Source organism: Oculina patagonica, chromosome 12 (genome assembly GCF_052425735.1).
Source record: "Oculina patagonica isolate OP01 chromosome 12, crgOcupat, whole genome shotgun sequence".
Classification (NCBI taxonomy): Eukaryota; Metazoa; Cnidaria; class Anthozoa; order Scleractinia; family Oculinidae; genus Oculina; species Oculina patagonica.
Window position 1 is genome coordinate 10520507 of NC_135769.1, and position 23471 is coordinate 10543977.

General features: G+C 38.6%; 2 protein-coding genes and 1 long non-coding RNA gene across 6 annotated transcripts in view; 1 reads left to right on the plus strand and 2 right to left on the minus strand.

The window, feature by feature from the left end:
• Positions 1 to 23471, minus strand: part of LOC144633254 (fibroblast growth factor receptor 1-like) — a 76480-nt gene that overhangs the window by 21086 nt on the left and 31923 nt on the right. For 3 of the 4 annotated variants that reach the window (XR_013567017.1, XM_078492093.1, XM_078492091.1), the window contains exon 1: positions 4238 to 4420. The exons of the other annotated variant lie outside the window; for it this stretch is intronic. Coding sequence is in view for 2 of the 3 variants with exons in the window: in XM_078492093.1 (XP_078348219.1) it covers positions 4238 to 4352 (115 nt within the window). In the remaining variant the exon portion in view is untranslated. Of the gene's footprint in view, positions 1 to 4237; positions 4421 to 23471 lie in introns of those variants that run through there. 4 annotated transcript variants of the gene reach the window in all.
• Positions 10642 to 16689, minus strand: LOC144632092 (uncharacterized). The gene is made up of 4 exons (XM_078490694.1): positions 16564 to 16689; positions 15045 to 16490; positions 14016 to 14835; positions 10642 to 13862 (listed from the first exon to the last, which is right to left on the minus strand). Exons 2-4 carry the CDS (start codon positions 16359 to 16361, stop codon positions 10642 to 10644), a joined length of 5358 nt encoding a protein of 1785 aa, XP_078346820.1. The 5' UTR covers positions 16362 to 16490; positions 16564 to 16689.
• On the plus strand, positions 20239 to 22531 carry LOC144633349 (uncharacterized). Its single transcript, XR_013567046.1, has 3 exons — positions 20239 to 20582; positions 21173 to 21251; positions 22390 to 22531. It is a non-coding gene; the product is annotated as an uncharacterized LOC144633349 (long non-coding RNA).

Genomic DNA, 23471 nt, shown 5'->3' on the forward strand with positions numbered 1-23471 from the left:
GTCGTTCATAAATACAGTCAGCGAGAAGCTTGTTCAAAGCAAGTCGATGGCTTTTACAATCAAGCAACAAGCAAGTCAATCGCACACAAAAATGAATTTATTCAGCTGAAGTTTACCTTTGAACATGAAAGCGCTTCAAATTGTTGTCGCTCTTCGATTTTGTTTGGTACTGGATCGTTGATTATTTGAGGAATATATTTTTCTTCCACTTATACAAGCCTTGAAGCTTAAAACACTTTCAATAATGCACGATTTCTGTGCATTATTGTCAATACTGCACTGTGGGCGGAGTTTGCTGACGACAGGTAAAGCAAAATCACGTGATCTATTTTAACCAATGGCGCGCGTGGATTTTGGACAGTGAACGAAGATTGTATATTAAGAGAGTATACAGCACGCTGCTTACGAGTGGTCTCGCCATCTTTTATCGTTTGCGTGTGCGTGCAGCTTATGGATCATTTTAAATCTCGCTGTTTTAGCAAACCGAGGAGAATTTTCAAGGTTTGAGTGGTTCAGCTCTATCAAAAATTAATAATAAGACGTCAAGTAGTGCTAAACGTGCTTTTATTTCAAAAATTCAGACGCGTTTTTGAAAAAAAAAAAGAATTTGTAGATCAAAAGATTTTGACGCCGTTACGTACGATCCATCACGCCATTCCGCGCGCGCATCCTGAGATTAAATCTTGTTTAAATCCAATTTCTCTAAATTTTTAAGTAAAACTTTATTACACTTCTTTCGTGCTCTCGTCACTTCCTTGCGTGCTTTATTGGGTTAGAGATGTTGTGAGTGTTTTGTTGTGTGTAAAAACAGAACAAAGCACGGCCAAGGCTTTTTTATTTGTTAATTATCCTGACGCACGCATGTCTTATCAGAACTCCGATATCAATTATTGTCTTAAAGTGGCAATAATCAGCCACATAGTAAAGGAACTGATATTATGAAGAAAAAAATAAGAGAAACCAGACTGTCACTAGTATGAACATGCTTTGGTTTGTAAAATTATGAATTGAGTTTCGAGAAAGAAGGGAAGTCGTTTCACTCCATTTTAATTTGAAGGCTGGCAGCTCTTACGTGCAGACAAATAAGCCGCGCTTTTTGTTTAAGTACTTGTCCTTCTTAAAGACTATAATGCTGGATATTCAATTCGGCTCTAGCAGTTTGTAAGAAGGCCTTATTCGGGGTGTAATAATTTTGCGATGAAATAGGCTATCACAGACAAGTTAGCCATCATCGTTGACTACACGGAACACGTGTACACAATATATGAAAGTTTCAGCTATGCAGCTGGGTTCTGGATATCAACCTATTTTTGATTAGTTTTTATTTCTTCCACGAGAAATTAACGCTCAACTAATCTAAGACAAAATTTACCGGAAACTTTATTAAGCCCAACGCTTAAAACTCTGAAGCAGGTGAAAGCAATTGCAATGCATGGCAAACAGGATAAATAATCATTGTTCGTCCGTGGTATTAATCGAAACGAACACCGCGCGTTCGCTTTTTCGCCAGATTGTTTATTTAACTTTCAAATATTAACAACCCTGTGTTGTAGGTAAAAAAATATACAAAAATATGACCAAAAGCAATCCTCAAATAAAATGATTATTTCAAAAATCGATCAACTCTTTAGAAAGAATAGAACGTTTTTAGAGCGTGGAAGGCTGATTACAGATCTAGATGAAGCTGTGGGTATTTTTTCACGTTTTAATGGGATATGTTATCTGCGATGTATGAGCATTTAAAAATTTGAATTAATTTTTAAAGGTTGGGTGGGCTGCTATTTCAGGCACTCAGACAAAAAGTAAATCAATGTGTTATTCGATATCCCGTCACGCATGTCAACGTAAGATGTCGACCTGAAGTTAAACACTTCACGATCATCTATCATATACACACACTAAATGTGCCACTTAAAAAGGGGACAATAGTTTTTCCTTTTTTTTTGCTGATTCCAAATTACGGTAATTTGGGAGGTACGCAATGGGGCTAGCTTTGATGGTTCACAGTAAAGATAATTCTTTCTTGACGATAGACGGTTAATTGGTGCTTATAAATATGTTTTGGCGCCTTTAAAAATTGGAATAAATTTTCAAAGGTTGGGAAGGTTACCATTTCAGGCACTAAGGGAAAGAGAAAATGAAGACGTTATTCGATATCACGTCACTACATGTAAGTCAACTTAAGATATTGACCTGAAGTTACACACTTCAAGATCATATACAGCGAGTGCCTTTTGTGTAAGTGGCTGTGGGTAATAAAAAACAATTTTTATTTTTAATTTGGAGATGATATAGACCTCAGACTAACGACTGAAGATACTTGTTCTTGTTGATGGTAAGATTCACCGCTAAATTACCCTGTCATGAAAACAGACAGTCAAACAGTCGGTGGGATTTACATATAGAACTTTAACTCAGAAGTAAGATGAAACATGTAACCGCTGAATTTTACATTCTTTTCGCCTGGCTTCACTTTGTTCCAGCTCCATTCATAACAATACTCGAACCGTCAACTGAAAAATTTAGGAAAAAAGGGGGGAAAACGAAAAGCGAAATACGTGTTGTTGTGTTTACCTAATTTAAGCTTTGCATGCCACCTGTTTCAAACCTGGAAGATAAAAACCCAGAGAGATATAGGGATGTAGGTGTGGGTATTTCCTTTCACTTTTTTTAATGGTTTTTGTTGTCAGCGATGTAAGGGCGACTGTTTCTATCCAACACCTGCAATCTATTAAGAGGTAGGTCAGAATCATTAAGCCCATTAACACCAAAAACCAATTTATATACACACTTTATGTGCCGCTCAAAAATCGATTATGTATGTGTAATGGGTAACAATTCTTGCTTTAAATTTGGAGATGTAATAGACCTCAGTCACTTCTCCCTGTTGATGGTAAAACTCACCCCTTAATTACCCTGTCATAAAAACAGACAGTCAAACAGTCTGTGGGATTTACATATAGAACTTTTACTAAGGGACGGACCATTATTTTCTTGGAGGAGGGAGGGGATGAAAACTTTTCCTCAAACTTTTCCTCTGCAAACTTTTTTTTTAGTTTATACACCTCTGCAATCATTTTTTTTTTTTTCGAAATTCTTACTATTTTTTGCTATACATATCGTGTTTGCAAACAATTTATTTTGTCTTTCCAGGCCCTGCAAACAATTTTTTTCAATATTTTTCATCCCCCCCCCCCTCCAAAAAATATTAGTCCGTCCCTAAGAAGTAAGATGAAACATGTAACCGCTAATTAAATTTTACATTCTTTTCATCTAGCTTCACTTTGTTCCAGCTCCATTCATAACAATATCCGAACCGTCAACTGAAAAAACTGAGGTAAAAAATGGGAAACGAAAAGCAAAATACATGTTGTTGTGTTCACCTAATATATAAGCTTTGTGGCACCTATTGTTTTTTATTGTAAAGCCACACGTCTGTTGTGACTAGCATCTTAATGAAGACTTCTACTACTACTACTATTTCAACCCTAGAAAATAAAAACCCATATGTTAAATTGCCGTTGAGGAGCTAGGCAAAAGAAATACATTGGTTTAACGCTACTCACTTTGTGCAATAGCAAGAGCGGGAAAAATACAAATATTCGCCAATAAAACGCAGACAGTGTGTTTAAAGCGTAAAACCCGGCCCTGAGTTGACATTATTCAAATAAAACAATGTCAATGTCTATATTTATCGAGACTTTCCGTCAAACATTCGATCGCCATACTTTCAAAACTTCGCGTCGTTTTTGTATTTTATTCAACGTAAATTTACACGACGATTTGAAACAAACCGCACACCGACTTTTCTTAAAGGTTATGACATCTTTCACCTTTCAGTTATCCAGGTTGTGCATGTTGTTAGGTAGTTTCTTTGTTAAATACAGAGAAAAAAACTTTTATAAGCGATTGGCGAATAAAGAGAATGTTTCGAGTTGAAAGACAATCAGCAGGTAAAAGTGTTATTTTTCCCTTTAGTTTTATATACAAATAACTTCAACAAACCACTGTTTAAACGCACCGTGTATTTTTTTGGCTAAAAATGAATGGAAATTTCGCCAAGGTTCAATGTCAAAAATTTATATAATGCAACTCCATGCATATATGTTGTGCCCCATAGTGGACTTGTACCGAGAAGAGACAGACTCAAGGTTTTCTTTCTTATTAAGGAATAGTTCGCTCGAGTGTAAAATTGTAAAGCATTAACAAAACATCGACTTTGTATTAATTTACTTACATTTAAATACATCTTCTCTGTTAACGCAAGTCTTTGTTCTCGACAATACGAACCAGTCGGTGTATATAAGAAATCCAAAGAGTAATACAAACTGGCAAAAAGCTGTTCTGTTCATGCTCACTGTCTGTTAAACAAGGAGCACTATTTTTTTCGAGTATTACTCGGTAGCTGTTTACTTCTCCGTTTTTAGACGTGAAAATACCAGAGAAATGATCCTAAGACATCTGTTATGGGCTACTACGTATGCATAGTCGGGATTGACAGCTGTCAATCATCAAAATAGCCCACGAAATAGTAATTAAAATTAAACCCTACTCAAATTTACGGCTCCCAAATGTCGCGACATTTAAGTTGGTACCACACAATAAGTATTTCCGTCTTCCTTTACCTAACAGTCAACAAACACTTCATTGCCTGCTATTTAAAATATTTATTACCTTCGTACTTAAGACAACTAACGTCAAAAGAAAGGTGTTAAAATGTCATTGAGGTAATTACTGACAAGCAAACTAGGCCCTCGGCTGCTTCAATTCAATTCACATTGGGTGCATTTTAAAGGATTTTTATTAAGACATTTTTTTTTCTTTTATTTAGCTTGTGACAAAATCATCTGCCAGCATCCTGTAGGGAATTATTTCTGTCTTCCGGAGTATTCCTCCACTGTTCTTTAGTGAGACAATTGTGAATTTAATCGTTTTTCACTAAAGTTCTCAGCAAGGGAAGAGATACTCCCAAATGGGATTTATTGTCTCATTTCCTAGCATACAGAGCTCAATCAACACCAAACACATGTGTTTTTTTTTTCTGATACTATTTTCTATCGCGTAATATTCTGCCCTGGGTATTGTTATTCATGACATGAAAATCGCTCTGGCCTGGGACAAGCCTAAAGCAGGCTCGGTAGATACCAGGTAGGTGGCGAAGACTTTTTAAAACCGGCTTCCTTGCAAGGCGGGTGGGTTGTAGCCAACAGCTCGATGTTTTGGACTAGAGTTACTCTTTTATACAACAATTTGCATATCATTAATTCATCCCCAGGGCATTTATTACCAATTCAAATTGAGTTTGAAGATTGACTGATTCTGTGTATTTGGCAACAGTTTACACCGCCTTTTGGTGTTGCGTGCATAGCAACATTTCTAGGCCCATCTTTTTACATCGCCTTTTGGCAACGTCTTTTGATGTGCTGTTTGAAATGAGCCAATCAAAACCGATGCATACAGGTGTTTGTTTCATGCAAATGATGTCATAAGTTCAGAAAGTCATGCTAGTAAGCTGTGATTAACGGATTTCGATCTGCGTTGTTTGTTTAGCACGTCGAAAGATGGATGTCGATAGAAAGCCGCTATGCACATAACACTGAAAGCAAGTGCATAATTTGAGCCGTTTTTGTTTGGCACATCGCTGATTTTAAGTTTAGTGTATGCCTGGGTATTCTACCCGTTTAGGCAAAGATAGCTCACACTGTTAAAAGTAATGTTTTTTTTTTTTTTTATGGTAGTTTTGTTTTGCAGCCATCTATTTTATATTATGAGCTCTTTTCATTTCACAAAGTGCTGCTTTACGGTGCACTTGTGATTTATTTGGTATTCCAGGTTGGATGGTGTTTTGTTTTATACTAAGGTCTCCTACCCAGCTGTTCTGACGGCTGTCTTAAACATATTGCGATGTAAAATACCACCCTCAAATTTTGTTAAACGTTTTTCTTCCCCAGAAAGAGGTGTATTTGGGCACGACGTTTTGCCGCTTTGTCTTGGATACCGTATTTACTCGAATAAGCACCGCCCCCGAATAACCGCCGCCCTCGAATAAGCGCCGCATTTGGGACAAAAAGTTAATATGCGCCGCCCTCGAATAAGCGCCGCAGTCCCGATTCGGCGCTTATTTTATGTATTTCGTTTAACTAACGAGCGGTCCGTACAGACAGTGTAGTGTTTGAGAGAGTTGTCACGTGACTCGTCGTCAGTTGGCAATTGTTAGACGAGACACGTCTGTCATGTCATTTGGGAACATGATCTGTCTAAAGAAGAATTTCACCCAACACGTTCACAGCGGTTTTTCATATCTTGCAGCAAATAAGGGAGGTAGTTAATGGCATCACTTGGCAAACTATTGATTTTGTTAAAAAAAAAAACTTAAGCACATCACCTCAATGACTAAAGAAGGTAGCTTACTTACTGAAAATAATTCGAGTCATTCTGCCACGTTCTTTAATAACGTGATCTGTCTAAAGAAGAATTTTCCCCAACATGTTAAAAACGGTTTATCAGATCTTGAAGTGACCAAGGGAGGTAGCTAGTTAAATGGCATCACTTAGCAAACTATAAATTTTGTTAAATAAAACTTAAGCACATCACCTTAGTGACTAAAGAAGGGAGGTTTTTAGCCTTGTGACATTCTTCACTAATGATGTCCGTATGAACCTGCTACCTGGCTGACGTCTCAGCAAGCTCAAAGTTTAATCTCTTACTGTTAGCTTGCGTGACGTGTATCCTTTATAAGTTTTAAATGTCCTCTCATTTTACTGCCGGTATCTCCGGAATCCACTTAGAAGTCTTACATCAAGTATTTTGTTTGCGTTATTACTCGCGTGAATCTGTTACCATCTCACGGAGTTGTACACTGGCTGTAAGTTTTTTATCATTTTGGTGAAGTACATTTATCTTATGTTGCGAGTACCTTTCTTCCTAAATTAATTGTCCGGAGCGCGTTCGAGCCTTGTCGCGAATTTTTTAACCCATTACTTTAGAACATTCGTGGACAATAACAAGCCAGTTCCAGTCTAATTTGCATATGTATGTCTACGTGCCTGTTCCACTTCACCGCGCGATTAACTGTTAACGTCTGGCGTAGCGGAATTCGCTTCCCCACTAAACTAACTCCATTAGTGTAGTGTACAAACACTACACTATAAATGGTCTATATGATTCGATGCACGAGTTTTCAATCTTTTATAATGTCGGACACGTTAGTGAAAGTGGTAAAAGTCTTTTTGAGCCTCATATAAATAACAATAAATGTCCCGTTCTCTCTGCAGTTCTGTTAAAATCAGTTTTATTTCTAATACAGTAGTACATCATCGACTTTTTCTAATGCTACGGGAACGTAATTAACTTTATGTATCTTGCTCCTTCTTAATTAATGAAAACATACTTATTGGTAAGGCATTTGTGCAGCTTTGGCTGAGCTCTGTTTGCTGGGACAAAAACAGACATTCCCATTTGGGATATTTTGGCCACAGGTGTGGCCGTTTTAGGGACGCACCATTAGAAAAGTGATAAGGGGTGGGGAAAAAAACAAAAAAAAATTCATACAAGCCAAAATGTACGAAAAAAAATTATTGCATGCCGAGACTGAAAAAAAAAAAATCTTGCAGAAGGAGATTTAACCTTTTAGGTAAAATGTCAAGGATATATTATAAAAAACACCATTCAAATTTCCCCCAGAATTCCCTAAAATAGCGTTTTTAATGCTCCAAAAAATTCAAATTTTCCGGGGGAGCTTGTTATATGTATGAACATCATCACACTAACAAACCAACCCCACATTTTGTGTACGTACAAGCAGACGTGTCGTGGCCTGACTTTACCCTAGTACAACTTGGTATTTTGTTTTGTACTCGTGACTGGTAATAAACCCAATAATCACGAGCCAATAGGTCAATTAGTTTTGAAGAAAAATGATTTTGTTATTAAACGCTTTCCAGCATATCTGTTAATCCATAAAGCGTTTTGTGGTTTATTCGTTGGGCCACAACGTGCTTTGTGACCCAACTTTAAAAAATTAAGCAATAAAAACACCTGTCTTTTAACATTTGACAAGAACAACTTTCCGACGAAATATATCAGGGAGAATGCTAAGAATAGCAATTTTTAAATTTTCTGGGGTAGCATGCCCCCAGACCCTCCTACAGACTAGCGCCTCCAGCGCTCAACTTCTAGTTTCATAGCAAATTGCATTCAGCCTGGCCTCTCGACAAGCAAAACTTTTCTTCCCATATGCCGATGGTTATAGAAAATTCACTTTTAAGTCTTCCCTTCTGGCTATTGTATAAAAACTTTTACATCGACATATGTAAGCCATACGATATAAACTGCTGTTGACAAGCGTGAAAAAACAATCAGTATATACTAGCTATGCAACGCTTTCGAGTGGTATACTACAGAAGAGGCGGAGGAGGGCGGCGAAGAGAAGAGACCGACGACAACAGAGGCCAGAGAACCGACCGGAGACGCAGGCCGGGCGCGGAAGAGAACGAGGAGCGAAGAGAGAAGAGAGGGCCGGGAGAGACGAGGGGCGAGAGGAGACAGCGGGGCGCGCCGGAGAGCGCGGAGAGGCGGGGAGGCGGCGAGGACAGGGGCGGGCGGGGGCGGGGCGCGCGGCGGGAGGCGGGGCACCGGCGCCCCGCGAAGGCCACGAGGAGCGGCGACAGGACGGCCCACCCACACAGAAGAGGAGAGCGAGCGAGAACAGGGAGAGTAGATTTATACTAATATGGAATATCCCACGAGTCACTTGTATTTTCTCGGTATACACACGAGCCTTTAGGCGAGTGTGTATACAAAGAAAATACAAGTGACAAGTGGGATATTCCATAGTATACCACGAGAAAGTGTTGTGTAACTATTTTATACCATGCCATAGAAAATACGCTCACTAAATTTCATCGAGAATAAGATCGCAGCGCACGATGGGAAGGTTGGGTTGAATACCGTCGAATACACAACGGCTTTCCTGTATTCTGATTGGCTGTATTTTCTATGGCATGGTATAAAACATGATATAAAATAACATTACTAGCCATTTGATTTTAGCCATTCTTAATATGTTTTAAAAAAATATGTAATGAACAAAAATGGTCTTTAAGATACTGGTCAATAAGTAGAGGGGGTGGGGGTAGGCCAGAGTAGAAGGAGGGTCATGTAGGTTTTATATGCACATAGGGGGTGGGTCATCTCAGTGACTTTAAACTGATATAGTTACAAGAAAATCCACAGTGGTATTCATCAGTTTATTGATGAATTTCTTGACGTGAGCAGTCACGGTTTTAGATGTATTTCTAGCGATTTCAGAAGGCCAAAATATAAAAATTTCCCGGGAGAGCATGCCCCCGGAACCACTTACATGGCTTGTGATCATAACATCGGTTTTGGTGGGTTTACTCTAGCTGCCACCTTTCATATTGCTCCAGGGCACCCCCAGTCCCGATAGGATTACATCGAAGAATAACAACATTTTTTGGGAATCAACATAGCAACATTTGTCAAAAACATGGTATAAAGTAAGAATGGATGGCATTTGTCTAAAAAAAATTGCCTAAAAAAATTCGAGCAGAGGGTTACACTCGAAAAAAAAAATCCTGCACAAGCAATGGGCGTAAAAAAAAAAAAATCGTGCAAGCTGAAAATTCCCCCCCCCCCCCCCCCCATCACTTTTCTAATGGTCCATCCCTTATTTCAAAACAATCAGTTAAAGATGACATAAGAAAGACAAACAAGGAAATATCCCAGCAAAGGTGGGGGAAAACCCGCCACAGCCCGCACGACGAACGAGTGAGAGGGCAACCCCACCCGAGGCCAAAGCAACACAATACAATTACTGTAAGACAGAAGAATAGAATAGAACTGTGGAGTCAAATAACTGCTGCACCGCCCTTGCTAGTGCAGCTGACAAAGAACACTAAAGTTTTACGTCTAATTGTATCTAAACAGGATAGCAAAATAGTAATAGTCTATAGTAAACAGGCGTGCCTGCTGCCCGTCAGGAAAAAAACCTCCTTTTATATTTAGGAGGAAAACCTGAACCCTCCCGAACGCAGAGCCAGGCACTTTACAACCTTCAGGGAGAAAGGTGAACATAACTGCCTTTTGAAGTTAAACTCTAAAGTTAATTATGAATTATGTGAAGAAAATAAACCTGGTTGTCTATTAAGTAATTTCACCATAAAGTTTACAAAGTTGATTGGGCACTCTACCCAGTTGCTCAGATTGGGTGAGTAAGAACATTTACACATGAGTCTTGCTTACACATTGTATCGTTTTTGTGATGTATTTTATTCAACCATCAGTTTCAAACTACACACTCTTGTTACGTCTTCTTGGATTATGTTGCGGGTGTTTCGTGTTCGAAATCTAGTGAAATATATCAGCGATTAGTTTAGATACAGTGAAATAAGTTACAATATTTAGAAAGAGAGATATTTACCCGATGGTTGTCTCCGTGTTTGCTGTTTCTCGTTATGGCCTAATTACTGTTAATTAGTCATTGTTACGTTTTCGTGCGTAGATTCTTTAATTAATTCAGAGCCAATTATCTCATTAATAGAGAGCGAAACACTCCCCCCGCCAAATTTATAATATGAAAAATGTTAATGTTCAGTATATTTTTCTTTTATAATATTTTAGTTATATAGAGTCCTTTTCATCGACTGGTACTACCAATACCAGCCTGTTAACTGATCTTTCCACTGTAACGTATCCTCTTCCAGAATATTTGTGCAAGGGTTCTCCTGCTTTGGGGTTCTTGTAGACTACATGCACCTTTCTAACTTTGTCATCCTCTCCTGGAAACACTTCAGAAACTTTTCCAAGTTTCCACTGACCTCTAACCTGGTTTGAATCTTGAATAAGAACGATATCGCCCTGTTTTAGGTTTCTCTTGGACGTGTGCCATTTTTGATGTATGATTAAGCTGGGGAAATATTCTCTAGTCCATCTTCTCCAAAAGTTATCTACGATTCTCTGAATAAATTCAAATCTATATCGCGGGTTTTCCGTTTGTGTAAACGGTCCACTTGGTACACGAGAGGTCGATCGACCAAGTAAAAGATCATTTGGGCATAGATAGGAATCATCGTCAGGTGAGGTTGGGTGTCTACCTATTGGTCTTTCGTTTACTAGGTTGGCTGCTTCGAAACACACTGTTTGTAATTCCGAGAATGTCATCACGCTCTCACCAACGGCTACTGTAATTGCTTTCTTAATCGATTTTATAAGTGCCTCTGATGTGCCATTTTGCCATGGAGCGTCGGCAGACGAGAATATCCATTGAAGGCCTTGTGTCACTCCGAACTGTTTGAGTGATTCTTGATCAAAGTCCTTTATTATCCTTTTTAATTCTTCATTGGCTGATACAAGTTGGGGCCCATTGTCTGAATATAGCTTTGACGGATAACCTCTTATGGACACAAAACGTCTCAATACCATCAGAAATTTCTGTGTGCTGTAATCTGGTGAGATATCCACATGGACAGCTCGAGTAGTAAGACAGTTGAATATTACACCGTACGCCTTTCCCGTCGTTCTCTTCTTTACTTCATCTTTAATCTTAAAGGGTCCAAACAAATCAAGAGCTGTGAAATGCCATGCTGGCGCTGGTTTCAGTCTTTCGATGGGTAACTTTCCCATCACTTGTTCGCTAAGTTTTTTCTCAAGTTTTCTGCAGATTACGCAGTTGTTTTTGATGCTTTTAACCAGTCTAAGTAATCGAATTATCCAAAATCTTGATCGAATTTTACTAGCTGTGGATAGTACTCCAAGATGGTCTCTTTGATGAATGTGTTCTGCGTAAAGTCTAGAAAATCGGTGTTCATAAGGTAGTAAGATGAGCTCTTGCTTGTTGTAACTCATCTCTATCCATCGTTGACCGCGTCCCCCCACTACATATATTCCGTTGTCAGATTTTCGAGGGCAGAGTCGCTTATATCTTCCTCCTTTGATATCTTCATACATTATCTTTTGTGCATGCTTAATCCAGAATAGTTCTGCATCTGCGATGTCTTCAGTTGTCAGTTCCTTGGTTATATTTCGGAATGATACTCTTGGTGTTCTCTTGTATAGTGCTAGTATTCTAGCGGTCACTCTTAATAATTTCTCAAAATTCGAGTATTTGTTGATATTAATTCGGTCCGCAAGTGTGTTCTCTTTAGCGAGGCTCGTTACATTAATTGACGCGAGAACCTTTAACGTGTCCGGCAGTTGTCGTTGTGCAGTTGTTTCCTTTGATATAGGCCATTCGCTTTCCGGTAACTTAAGAAAGTCGGGTCCTTTCTGCCAGTTACTGTCGAGATTTATGTCAGTTGGTTTTTTACCACGCGTTAACCAATCAGCAATGTTGTATTTACCTTCGGTCCAGTACCAGTCTTTCGTGTTGGTTCCTTCTTGGATCTCTCCCACCCGCACTGCTGCGAAGGTATTAAATCCATAGGATTCCTTTTGGATCATGGAGTGAACGATTTGAGAGTCAGTGATGTGATAACATTTCTCGAAACGGTACCTGCATTGTTCGGTAATTGTGGTTTTTAATCTTTTATTTAATACTGCTGCACAGAGCTCTATTCGGTCGATTGATAGTTTCTTGGAAGGTGTGAGGCGGTTTTTGGACAAGATAAGATTGGTTTCGTGGTCTCCATTAGAAAGTGTCCATCTAGCATAAGCACATGCGCCATATGCATCATTAGATCCGTCGCAGAATATTACGAGGATTGGATTTCCCGTTGCTTCTTTAGGTTTAGTGCATCGATTGACATGATTTTTTTCCATCTCGCTTAGATCCTGGAAGAAGTTATTCCAGTTTTGGTGATCTTCGTCGGGTATAGGGTCATCCCAATCCAATTTTGGGTTGTGAATCCATAATCGTCTCATAAGAATCTTTGCCCTGACAATCAGAGGACTCGCTAATCCGAGTGGATCATAAACACTGTTGACTTGTGATAGAATTAGCCTCTTCGTTAGAGTCTTGGGATTTTTAGTAGTCGTTCCTTGATTTGGTTTAGGGTGTCGTTTCTTGCTTTGGGGTGTGACATTTAGCTTGACTTTGAAGCAGAAATTATCCGTAATTGGATTCCATACAACACCTAGTACTTTCTCGTGTGCTGTTTTTATGTCCGTTGGTATAATGTCCTGGTCTGGAGCAATATTGTCATATGAATATATCCATTCCTTTATTTTGAAGTTTCCGTTACTCAAAATGGTTTCCATTTCTTTCGTGAGTTTTTTGGCAGTTTCAACATTGTCAACGCTATTAATGATGTCATCCATGTATGTATTGTTTATGAGTAGATTTGATGCTTGTGGGTATTTGTCTTTAGCCATCTCTGCTGTCTTTCGCAGTGCAACAGTTGCTATAGTGCCAGAAGGTTTATCTCCAAAGGAAACTCTTTGAATAACATACGTGTCCGGTTCTCTAGTTACATCCATATTCCTCCAGAGGAAGCGGTGTGTGTGTTGTTCTATCACTCCTGTTCTGACTGTGTGATACATTTTCTTGATGTCGCCAATGAATGCTGTTTCATTCTCTCTAAATCTGATGAGGATCCCTAGAAGGCTGTTTAAAAGGTCGGGTCCTTTAGCCCAGTATTCGTTTAGCACATGACCCATGTAGTTGGCACTGCTGTTAAAGACAATTCTCACTGGTGTAGATTTGGAATCTGGCTTTAACACTTCGTGATGTGAGATGTAGTGCGCAGGTCCTTTGTATTTTTGTAATTCTTCTTGTGTAAGTTTGCGAGCGACATCTCTATCTATCATGTCCTGTATCTGTTGTTGATAGATTTCAGCGTGTGTCTTGTTTTTAGAAAGTCGTTTTTCGGTTGATATAAGCATGCCGAATGCTGCTCTTCTGTTATCTGGGAGATCAAAAGGGTCTCTGATCCAAGGGTATTCTGCCGTCCATAATTTTTCTTTTGTGTTATAGCTCAAATTTTTCTCAATTAATGTTAATTCTTTTTCTTCTTTGATTGTGTATGCGTTGCTTCCGAGTGAGCATTTACCGCACTTACATCCACCGCAACGAGGCATACATTGTATTCCGAGATTCTCCATGTTGTAGAAATCTTCGATTCTTGCCATCTTGACATGATGGGCGTGTATGGTTCCAATGAAGGACTTTTCGTTGATTCCTTTCAGAACTGGATGTGTTCCACCTACGCATCGTCCGAACTGATTTCTCAATAAAAGTAGATGCCCAGAACTTTGTTCCTTTGAGGGGTGGAAGTCTGCGTATTCATAGCCTATTAAGGCATCAACTTCTCCGGTGGGCCTTGTTAGTTCTTCTTCGGATACGTCTTTGAATAGTTTCGAGATCCCCTTTATATTGACTGCTGGAATGGGGGAGGTTATCTTGTCGATTCCGTAAACGTCGAATACGACTGTTTTGCCCTGCTTGTCAATAAGTGGAAGCTTGTACTTGAAGGTGTCCACATTTTCACTTTCTCCGCCAACTTTAATAATTGACAGCTGAGTTTTGATACCCTTAAGGTTTTCCGCCCTTGCTTTTGCGTTTGTGATAAAACATAATGACGCTCCCGTGTCCCACAAGACGTTTGCAAATCCATTCTTTGTAGGTATCCTTTGTATTTGGAGTAAGCACGTTTCAATTTCGTTGTTATTGCATACACTTGCAGAACCGCTTGCGGAAGCGATGACGGTTGGCAATCCTTTGTCCCGTTCTTCTTCGTGTAGTGTTTTGTGGTGAAACCTTTTGCAATCGTTAACGCCACAGGGTTTCTTGCTTGTACAGTCTTGAATTCTGTGACCCCGTCTTAAGCAGGACCAGCATGCTCCTCTTTCCTTTAATGTGTCAAGCTTTTCCTGTACTGGCTTTGAGAGATAAAGTCTGCATTCATTAGTCCAGTGATTGGCACCTTCATGGTATAGGCATTTGGTTCTCTTATAGCGTGACGAACTTTGTCCTTCTGGATAATAATAATAATAATAATAATAATATTTTTTTATAGGTATTTTATTTATAGGTTATTTTAAAAAAAAATATTTAAAAAAAAAAAAAAAAAAAAAAAAAAAAAGATGGCGACTTTGTCATTCTTTTTCTCTAGGTAATGAAGAGAGCCCCTTAGTGGGAGGCTGCTGCTTGAGCGTAGCTCTGCGTTTTCGTATTCTATTGCTTGTTTTTGTTCAAGGAGAAATCTTAACAGACTTGGAAACTTGTCTCTTTTATCGACGGGACTTTGTTCGGAGCTTACCAGTTTCGCCCACTCTCTTTTCACATCATTTGGCAGCTTTCTTTCTATTATGCTCACCGAACTGGTTGTAGTTATTTCTTTCTCTAAACCTAACCTTTTCAAGTCTCTGTAACCGTCGTCGATGACGTTGATGAGTTCGACGAATTTTTTACTTTCGCCTTCTCTGATAGGTCTCATGTTCTGGATTGCACACATTATGACGTCAGCGACTTTTGCAGGATCACCGTATTTTTCGTCCAATCTCTTCCACATTGCATCAATATCGTCGTCGACGCTTTTCACCGTGTCGGTGGGCTCTTTTCCCAGACATGATCGGAGAACATATGGGGCGTTCTCAGAGTTAATTGACGGCATGACTTGTTTTTCAAAGTCTGTTTTAAATTGTGGGTAATTTCTTACATTTCCGTGAAATGACGGCATTTTGATTTTTTCGAGTAGTAGCGGATTGCCTTTGTCTTTCGCGTTGTTATCGTCCCTTTTAGCAGAGATGAATGCTTCGATACGGCCACTGATCTCTTGATGGCGCGCGTGCATGTTTCGAATCCATTCGATTTCCTTTTCGACGTTTTCGTAGTCAAGTAGCTCGAGCATTGTGTTATGTACTGCTTTACAGTCTGCTAGCGCGATATCTAAATCTCTTTCGGTTTTGCGCAAAGCTTCTGGAGTATTTACGTCCTTATTTTGTGATTCCATTGCGTCGTGTGCGTGTTCAACTAAGGTGTCAAATATAGTCCTCATGGACTTCTTTTTTATACTGAATTGTTCCAATAGTCGCCTTAGTTTTTCTTGTTCATGTCTCATTGATTCTTGTTTGTGGAATTCTTCCACTCGTTTCTGCTCGTGCAAGGTTAGGTCGTTGACGTACTGTGCGTGAGCAGTCGCTGCTTCTTCGTACAGTTCTTGTAATTCATTTATCCATGCTTCATTCTGCTCTATTTCGTCTTCGGTTAAGTGTATCATGTAAATGTCATGCTTACCTTCGACAATATTCCAAGCTTCGTGTAAGTCCGCAAAGGTTCTTTTGACCGCATCCATACCTTTGTTATCCTGGATGGACTTCAAGAATTCATTGCGTTTCCTTGTGAATCGTGACTTGGCTGAGGTCCTAATTCTCTTTGCTTCTTCTTTTTTCGCTTCTGCTGCCATTCTTGGAGGATTCACATCGGATTTCGAATGTATCGTTTTTGTGATGTATTTTATTCAACCATCAGTTTCAAACTACACACTCTTGTTACGTCTTCTTGGATTATGTTGCGGGTGTTTCGTGTTCGAAATCTAGTGAAATATATCAGCGATTAGTTTAGATACAGTGAAATAAGTTACAATATTTAGAAAGAGAGATATTTACCCGATGGTTGTCTCCGTGTTTGCTGTTTCTCGTTATGGCCTAATTACTGTTAATTAGTCATTGTTACGTTTTCGTGCGTAGATTCTTTAATTAATTCAGAGCCAATTATCTCATTAATAGAGAGCGAAACACACATTACTATAAAAGACACAAACAGTCGAATGGATTTCTGCACTTTAGAGCACCTAACATTTAACCTTCGATTTTGGTGCATGATTTGATTGTAGTGTGATAAAATATATAAGCATGTTAATATGTGCTTATAGGCCATATGTGCTCCTGCCATAGTACTTAAACATTTTGACCATGGTCCTAACAAGACAGCAACAAAAGTTACAATTAAAACAGCAACAATTTGCAACTATAATAAAAGGAGATCAGTAAAGACTGTCGCCCTTGCAAAACAGCCTCGTGTCGCAAAAAACAGGTGCAGATATCATAAGATCATTAGTTTACAGAGATGAAGGGGGACTGCCGCCCTTGCAAGACAGCCCTTTTCATCCCGATAAAACTTTAACAAAAGCATATACTAAATATAATTCCCCCTGTTCCAGGGAGGCGCGGTGGCCTAATGGTTAGTGCGCCGGACTCCGGATCGAGCGGTCCGAGTTCGAGCCCCGGCCGAACAACTATACATCAAATCAGTACGAGAAACAATACAGTGCCAATGACACATGAAAGTAAGGCCTGCACACATACTACGATCAACTTGTTATATACTTCTCTGATTATCCAAGAGAATGTCTAAACGAATTGAGCTTTCAATGGAATGATAATTATTGATGTGTTTACAAGTTCCTGACTGCTGTACCCTTTGTCACCATGATATGAATGGCAAACAGTTTCTTGACCTGGATATTGAACACTTGAGCTACTGTGGGTTAGAGAAAACAACTTCCCCGTACCGCAAAACACTGGAGGCATCTTTTGAACTCATGTTTCGACTGAGATGGAAGCCGTAACAGTTGATTGCACTGAAAAATTCCAAGTACTGACAAATACCTCCAAGCGCTGCAAAATAACAGGTAAAAATTTCATGTAGCAACATAGTTTAAAACAAGTGTCCATGTGTTCTTGGTCAAATCAAATTATGGAAAGCTTAAACAATAAAACAAAAAGCTCTGGATTGAAAATACCGGAAACTTACAGATAAAAGCGTATTCTCATGGTATAGTAATGGAAAGGCAACAAGACTCAAGTTATTGGCTTAATGCACAAATAAAAAACCATTGCTGAGTGGTAAAAAACATTGATAAAATCCAAAGGTGATGAAAAATGTAGAAATGAAATTATCAATGCCTGTAATGAATCAAAGTGGCTATAAGCCACTAAACTTGAACAATTTATTATGAAACAAAAATTAAAAACAGCAACTGACAATGAATAAATTCCAAGACAAAAGATGCAAAACGTTACAATCTTTCCAATTAGTTAACTTCACTTAGTGTGATTGTCAACCAGATTGAAAGGACAAGAGATAGAGTTCCCATCCGTTGCAAATATTAGTTTAATTTTTTTTTTTTTTTTTTGGGGGGGGGGGGGGGGGGGGGGGGGTGCTAGGCAAAAGAATGATATCATTGGAATAAAGTAGAGTTCTCGTCTATAGTTAACTAGAAATGTAGGTAATCAAAGTACATGCTTTATTCTCTAGAGGCCTTCAAACACTTGACGCAATGAGTGCTTATGTTTAACAGGAATCAAGTTAAATTCAGTAAGAATGGTTGAATCAATTATTGTAAATTCCAGTTAAAGAGAACAGCCCTCTGTTTCCCGGCTTTTAGACTTTGGTGGCATTGAGGTGTTGTCACTGACATACTCTTATCAGTTGAGATCAGTATTCTTTATATTATGAGGCTGGCAATATGTAAAAGAGGGATTTCAATGCTTAATTAATTTGGAATACTCCCAACGTGTACTCATATGCATCTGTGGCAAACAACAGTATGTTTCTGCAGCAAACAGCCAGCCATAAAGCCCAAAGGGCATAAAATTGATTGGCTCAACATAATGAAAGAGCCGCAGATTATTTATAATAATACTAGCCAAAAAATATTGCTTGGGGGTGGCATATCTTCAAAGACAACTCAAATAAAGGCAGAAACTGAAGCTCTTTTCAACAAGAAAATGAAGCTCATAAATTGTTGTATAAAAAGCAAAGGGGCAGGGACAAGCTTAAGCCATGTCAGACAAAAAGTCGACGCACCAGCAAGCCCTATGAGTGCCCAAAAAGAAACAGAGGACGAAGCCTCAAAAATAAAAATAACAACCTTAAGGGCGAAACCTCGAAGGTAAATAATAACAACCTTGAGGGCGAAACCTCGAAGGATAATAATGATAACAACCTTGAGGGCGAAACCTCGAAGGATAATAATGATAACTCCCTTGAGGGCGAAACCTCGAAGGTAAATAATAACAACCTTGAGGGTGAAACCTCGAAGGTAAATAATAACAACCTTGAGAATGAAACCTCGAAGGCAAATATAACAACCTTGAGGGCGAAACCTCGAAGGATAATAATGATAACCACCTTGAGGGCGAAACCTCGAAGGATAATAATGATAACAACCTTGAGGGTGAAACCTCGAAGGTAAATAATAACAACCTTGAGGGCGAAACCTCGAAGGATAATAATAAAAACAACCTTGAGGGCGAAACCTCGAAGGATAATAATGATAACAACCTTGAGGGCGAAACCTCGAAGGTAAATATAACAACCTTGAGGGCGAAACCTCGAAGGTAAATATAACAACCTTGAAGGCGAAAACCTCGAAGGTAAATATAACAACCTTGAGGGCGAAACCTCGAAGGTAAACATAACCAGAAGAACAAGTTTTATAATAAAAACAATAATAATAATAATGATCAAAATAGTAATAATAATAGTAATAATAATAATAATAATAATAATAATAATAATAATTATAAAAACAATATATAATTATAATAAAAACCTTCCCAAACTCCTTTGCAACTGAAAAATCGTCAATGCCAAATAACTTGGTCAGTTTGAAGTCAGCAGGAGTAGTACGTCGTATAGAAATAACTTTTACCATAAACTACTTCTTGTATAAGTCGTAGGACGATGACGTCATTAGTCACGTGACATTGCCCTGAAGTTCGTTTTTGCTCACTGTGACAAAGATATTTTGTTACTGAAAAAGCAGTCATTGCAGTTTGAAGCACATTGGTGTGAGGTATTTCAGACTGCCCGGGTACCGAAAAAAATATAAAAAATTAAGGGGGCTATGTACAATTTTCAAAAAGTGGGAGTCTGGGTACAAGTGCGTATCTGGCGTTGCATTAAATGTGAGGAAACAAAACATTACATGTTGGTAGATATTTATATGTTAAGTACATTTTTATCACTTTTATTGTTATGACGTCATTGGTCACGTGACCAGAACGGACCGCAGTTTTAATTTCGCTTGAAAACTTTACCTGTATCTTTCTCTTAAGATTTTTTTACGCCAAGTTGTAGCTTTTTAAATAGTGTTTTTAAAAATGGCCATTATTACTTTTTTCTTAAAAAGGACGGCAATAAAAAATACAACTGAAAAGTTTGTTGGCTTCCTTCTCAACGACAATTTGCGGTAGGAATAAAAGAAAATTTTGCCAAAGGAAGGAGTGTATGCTCTTTATAATAGCGTTGTCAGTTTTTTCAAAATTCAATTGCTTTTCGCGAGGTTGAATGTAATTTCTTCCAGACGAAAGGAGTGGGCCTGGGGAGAAGTTAAATAGCTGCCCCTCCCCCTCCCCCTGCTGGTGGTCACCCCAGCGGATTCCCCGTGGTCCGTATTGTGGGCTCATGAAGAGCATTTTCAAAATGGCGACTATGCGACAAAATTTTGAGTTATAGAGGACAGTTTTGTCGATGTTTTTCCTTCTTGACGCGATCAAAACGAGTCCCCAAACGCGGGGAAAACCTCCTTTATTTGTATTCCGGATAAAGAAGAATATGGAATGAGTATTGACGTGCGAAAACGTGGGCAAAAGAAACTAACAGGGACCTGAGGACTGAGGTGAGCGTTTCTCATTGAACAATGATTTTTTTAGACTGGTTAAAGCTTATGTCTTCGACGTTTATCATGATTATCAACTAAGCTTACTGGAATTAAAGCCTGGCTAGGCGTAAAAAAATAGATGGTGAGAACAAGGCGATAGTATTAAATGGCAGTCATTTCGTCGAGGCATACAACTGTTATTTATGTTCGTTATCTGAATTTTAAGCTACTGTTTTCCAAATTAATAATACTCGCATCTTCTCATTATTTATACATGAGGAAATGTTCCTCAAAATATTGACCAAATGGCCATTTTAGACCGCAAAGAAAAATTACGTCAGGAAGATTTTATGTGATACCTTTGAAATTGGAAGAAACATTTCAGCTCAGTGTGATCTCTTTTTTTAAGTTAGACTAGAGACTACTTGCAGTCAACCTGGTAGCTAATCTAGACTTTAATTAAACAGTGCTATTCACGTTTTGGAATGCCTTTTTGGGTATGTTTAATAAATGAGACCATTTCTTAACTCAAAATTTGTTCTTGCCATGATGTTTTATTGTATTGGTAAACATAGATTTACGTTTCCTTTGTATTTTGTGGTTTACAGGTCAGGGACTAATAGAATGCCTAATGTTTTGACAGCACATTCTGCATTACTGTTCAGTGAGTTAAACTATGGAGTTCAGGTAATTGTTGATCTCTTAGTTTTACACATAGTTATGTGACAGTCAATTCTGGCAATTCCCTTCCTTCTCTCTACACACATTCATTGCCTGAGGCATTTAAGATCTGCTTTTTGTCCAGACATTTGTCTACTTTGCACAAAATCTGTTTGTTTTTAAGGCCTGTATTTTTAGTTGTTGGATGTCCTACAGTAGCATTTTAAAGTAGCAATGTAAAAAATTCGCGAGGCCTTTAACTTAAGCAAGCCAGAAAACCCTAAACCCAATATAAAGCTAACTGCAAGCAACATGATGTACCCTTTGGCAACCAAAGTGCTTTTAAGGCTAACCAGAGTACTATATAGGCTAACCGGAATCTTATGTAGGCTAACTGGAATGGCTTTCATGGCTCGTATGTTTCATGACACATAAGTGCCATACAAGCCAAAATACCTAACTCCAATAAATAGCATAACCTGAAGCAACCTCAGCTAACTATACTCAGGCTAACTGGAGTACTGCTTAGGCTAACCAGGGAGCTTTTTAGGCCAACCAATGTGCTATTTGTATATAGTGGAATGGCTCTCATGACTTGTTGGCTCGCACTTTGTCAAGACCCAAGTTTTTTTAACTCATAAATTAAAATTAGCCAAGCAGTAGCTGTAAATTCGATTTAAATAAACTTCAGCTTAATTTCTGTTGGCAACTTGCTCTACAAGAATACCATACATAGATTTCAGTGATGTAATGCTTTGAAATGAACAGATTACAAAATTCAGTTTTAGGGTCCAAAACATTTTTAAAGATTATTAAAATAATATGACATTTTTCTGCAATAATTAATGAAAGGAAGGGTGCAAAGAAAATTGATTTCTTCCTTGCCTGACCTAGGAAGACTGGGTAAGGTGAAACCATTATAAGCTTACCCGAAGCCACATGTTTCTTTCGAAAGAACTGCAACAAAAAATAAAAATCCATAAATGTCATTTGGCTATCTACAGTAGCAAGTGGAAAAAAATATTGGATCCACTGGCCTAACATAAAAGCAGCCAGTTTTCACACACTGAAAAGGGCCATTTAATTTTAATATACAGTCTGCATGCTGGAAAATAGCAATTTCAGCAAAATAATAGTTTTTTGTTTGTTTTGTTTCTATTTACAGGTTACTTGGAAGACTTTGCAAGGGCATCCCTGTTAGTCAAAATGAACTCAAAAATACACACTGTGTCAATGTAATAAAATTATCACATGATTGATTCCCACATGTTGCCAGTTTAAACCTGAATATACTTAAGTAACATTGATGGCTTTTTATATAATATGAACATCGCAGAACCCAATAAGATGGGAGGCGCGGTGGCCTAATGGTTAGTGCACCGGACTCCGGATCGAGCAGTCCGAGTTCGAGCCCCGGCCGAGGTCACTTGTGTTATGTTCTTGGGCAAGACACTTTACTCTCATAGTGCCTCTCTCCACCCAGGTGTATCAATGGGTACCGGCGACATAATGCTGGGGGGGGGGGGACCCTGCAGTTGACTAGCATCCCATTCAGGGGAGAGTAGAAATATTCCTAGCCGCTTAATGCTGCGGATACCGGGATAAGCTCCGGCAGTGTGGGCTGCTTGGCTCGTGGCTTCTCCTAGAACCCAATAAGGCTTCATGTAAATACTGACACTTAATTACATGTAAGTTTTAAAACCATTCTGAGGTTCATGACAAAACATTTTTGTTTCAATAAAAACATGTAAAAATAATGAAATAACAGAGAATTTACATAATTTTTATCGCAGACCACAAATTTTACTCCAGGTTAAGTTAATGTGTCAAGTTTTTTTGCAGCACAGGCTTGGTTCCACAGGGTGTGGTTCCAAAAAATATCCATACCTCCCCCAAGGATGGTTCTTTGGTTTGGACCCTCCCACCCCCTGGGATTTCTAGTTTTGCTTCATACTTTCTTTAAAATGTTTGTACTATTGAGACCCTCATCCCCCTCAGAATTTCCAATGACCATCCTTGGGGTGGGTATGGATATTTTCTGGAACCGCACAATGTGGGCATTTGCTTATGAAAGTAAGCTGCAGATTGATCTGATTGATACACACTAATCTATTTTCACATTTACCTGTTTTCTATGGGATATATAATTATATATTGTTTTTACCGGTTTCACTTGTAATAATTATAAAAACAATATATAATTATAATAAAAACCTTCCCAAACTCCTTTGCAACTGAAAAATCGTC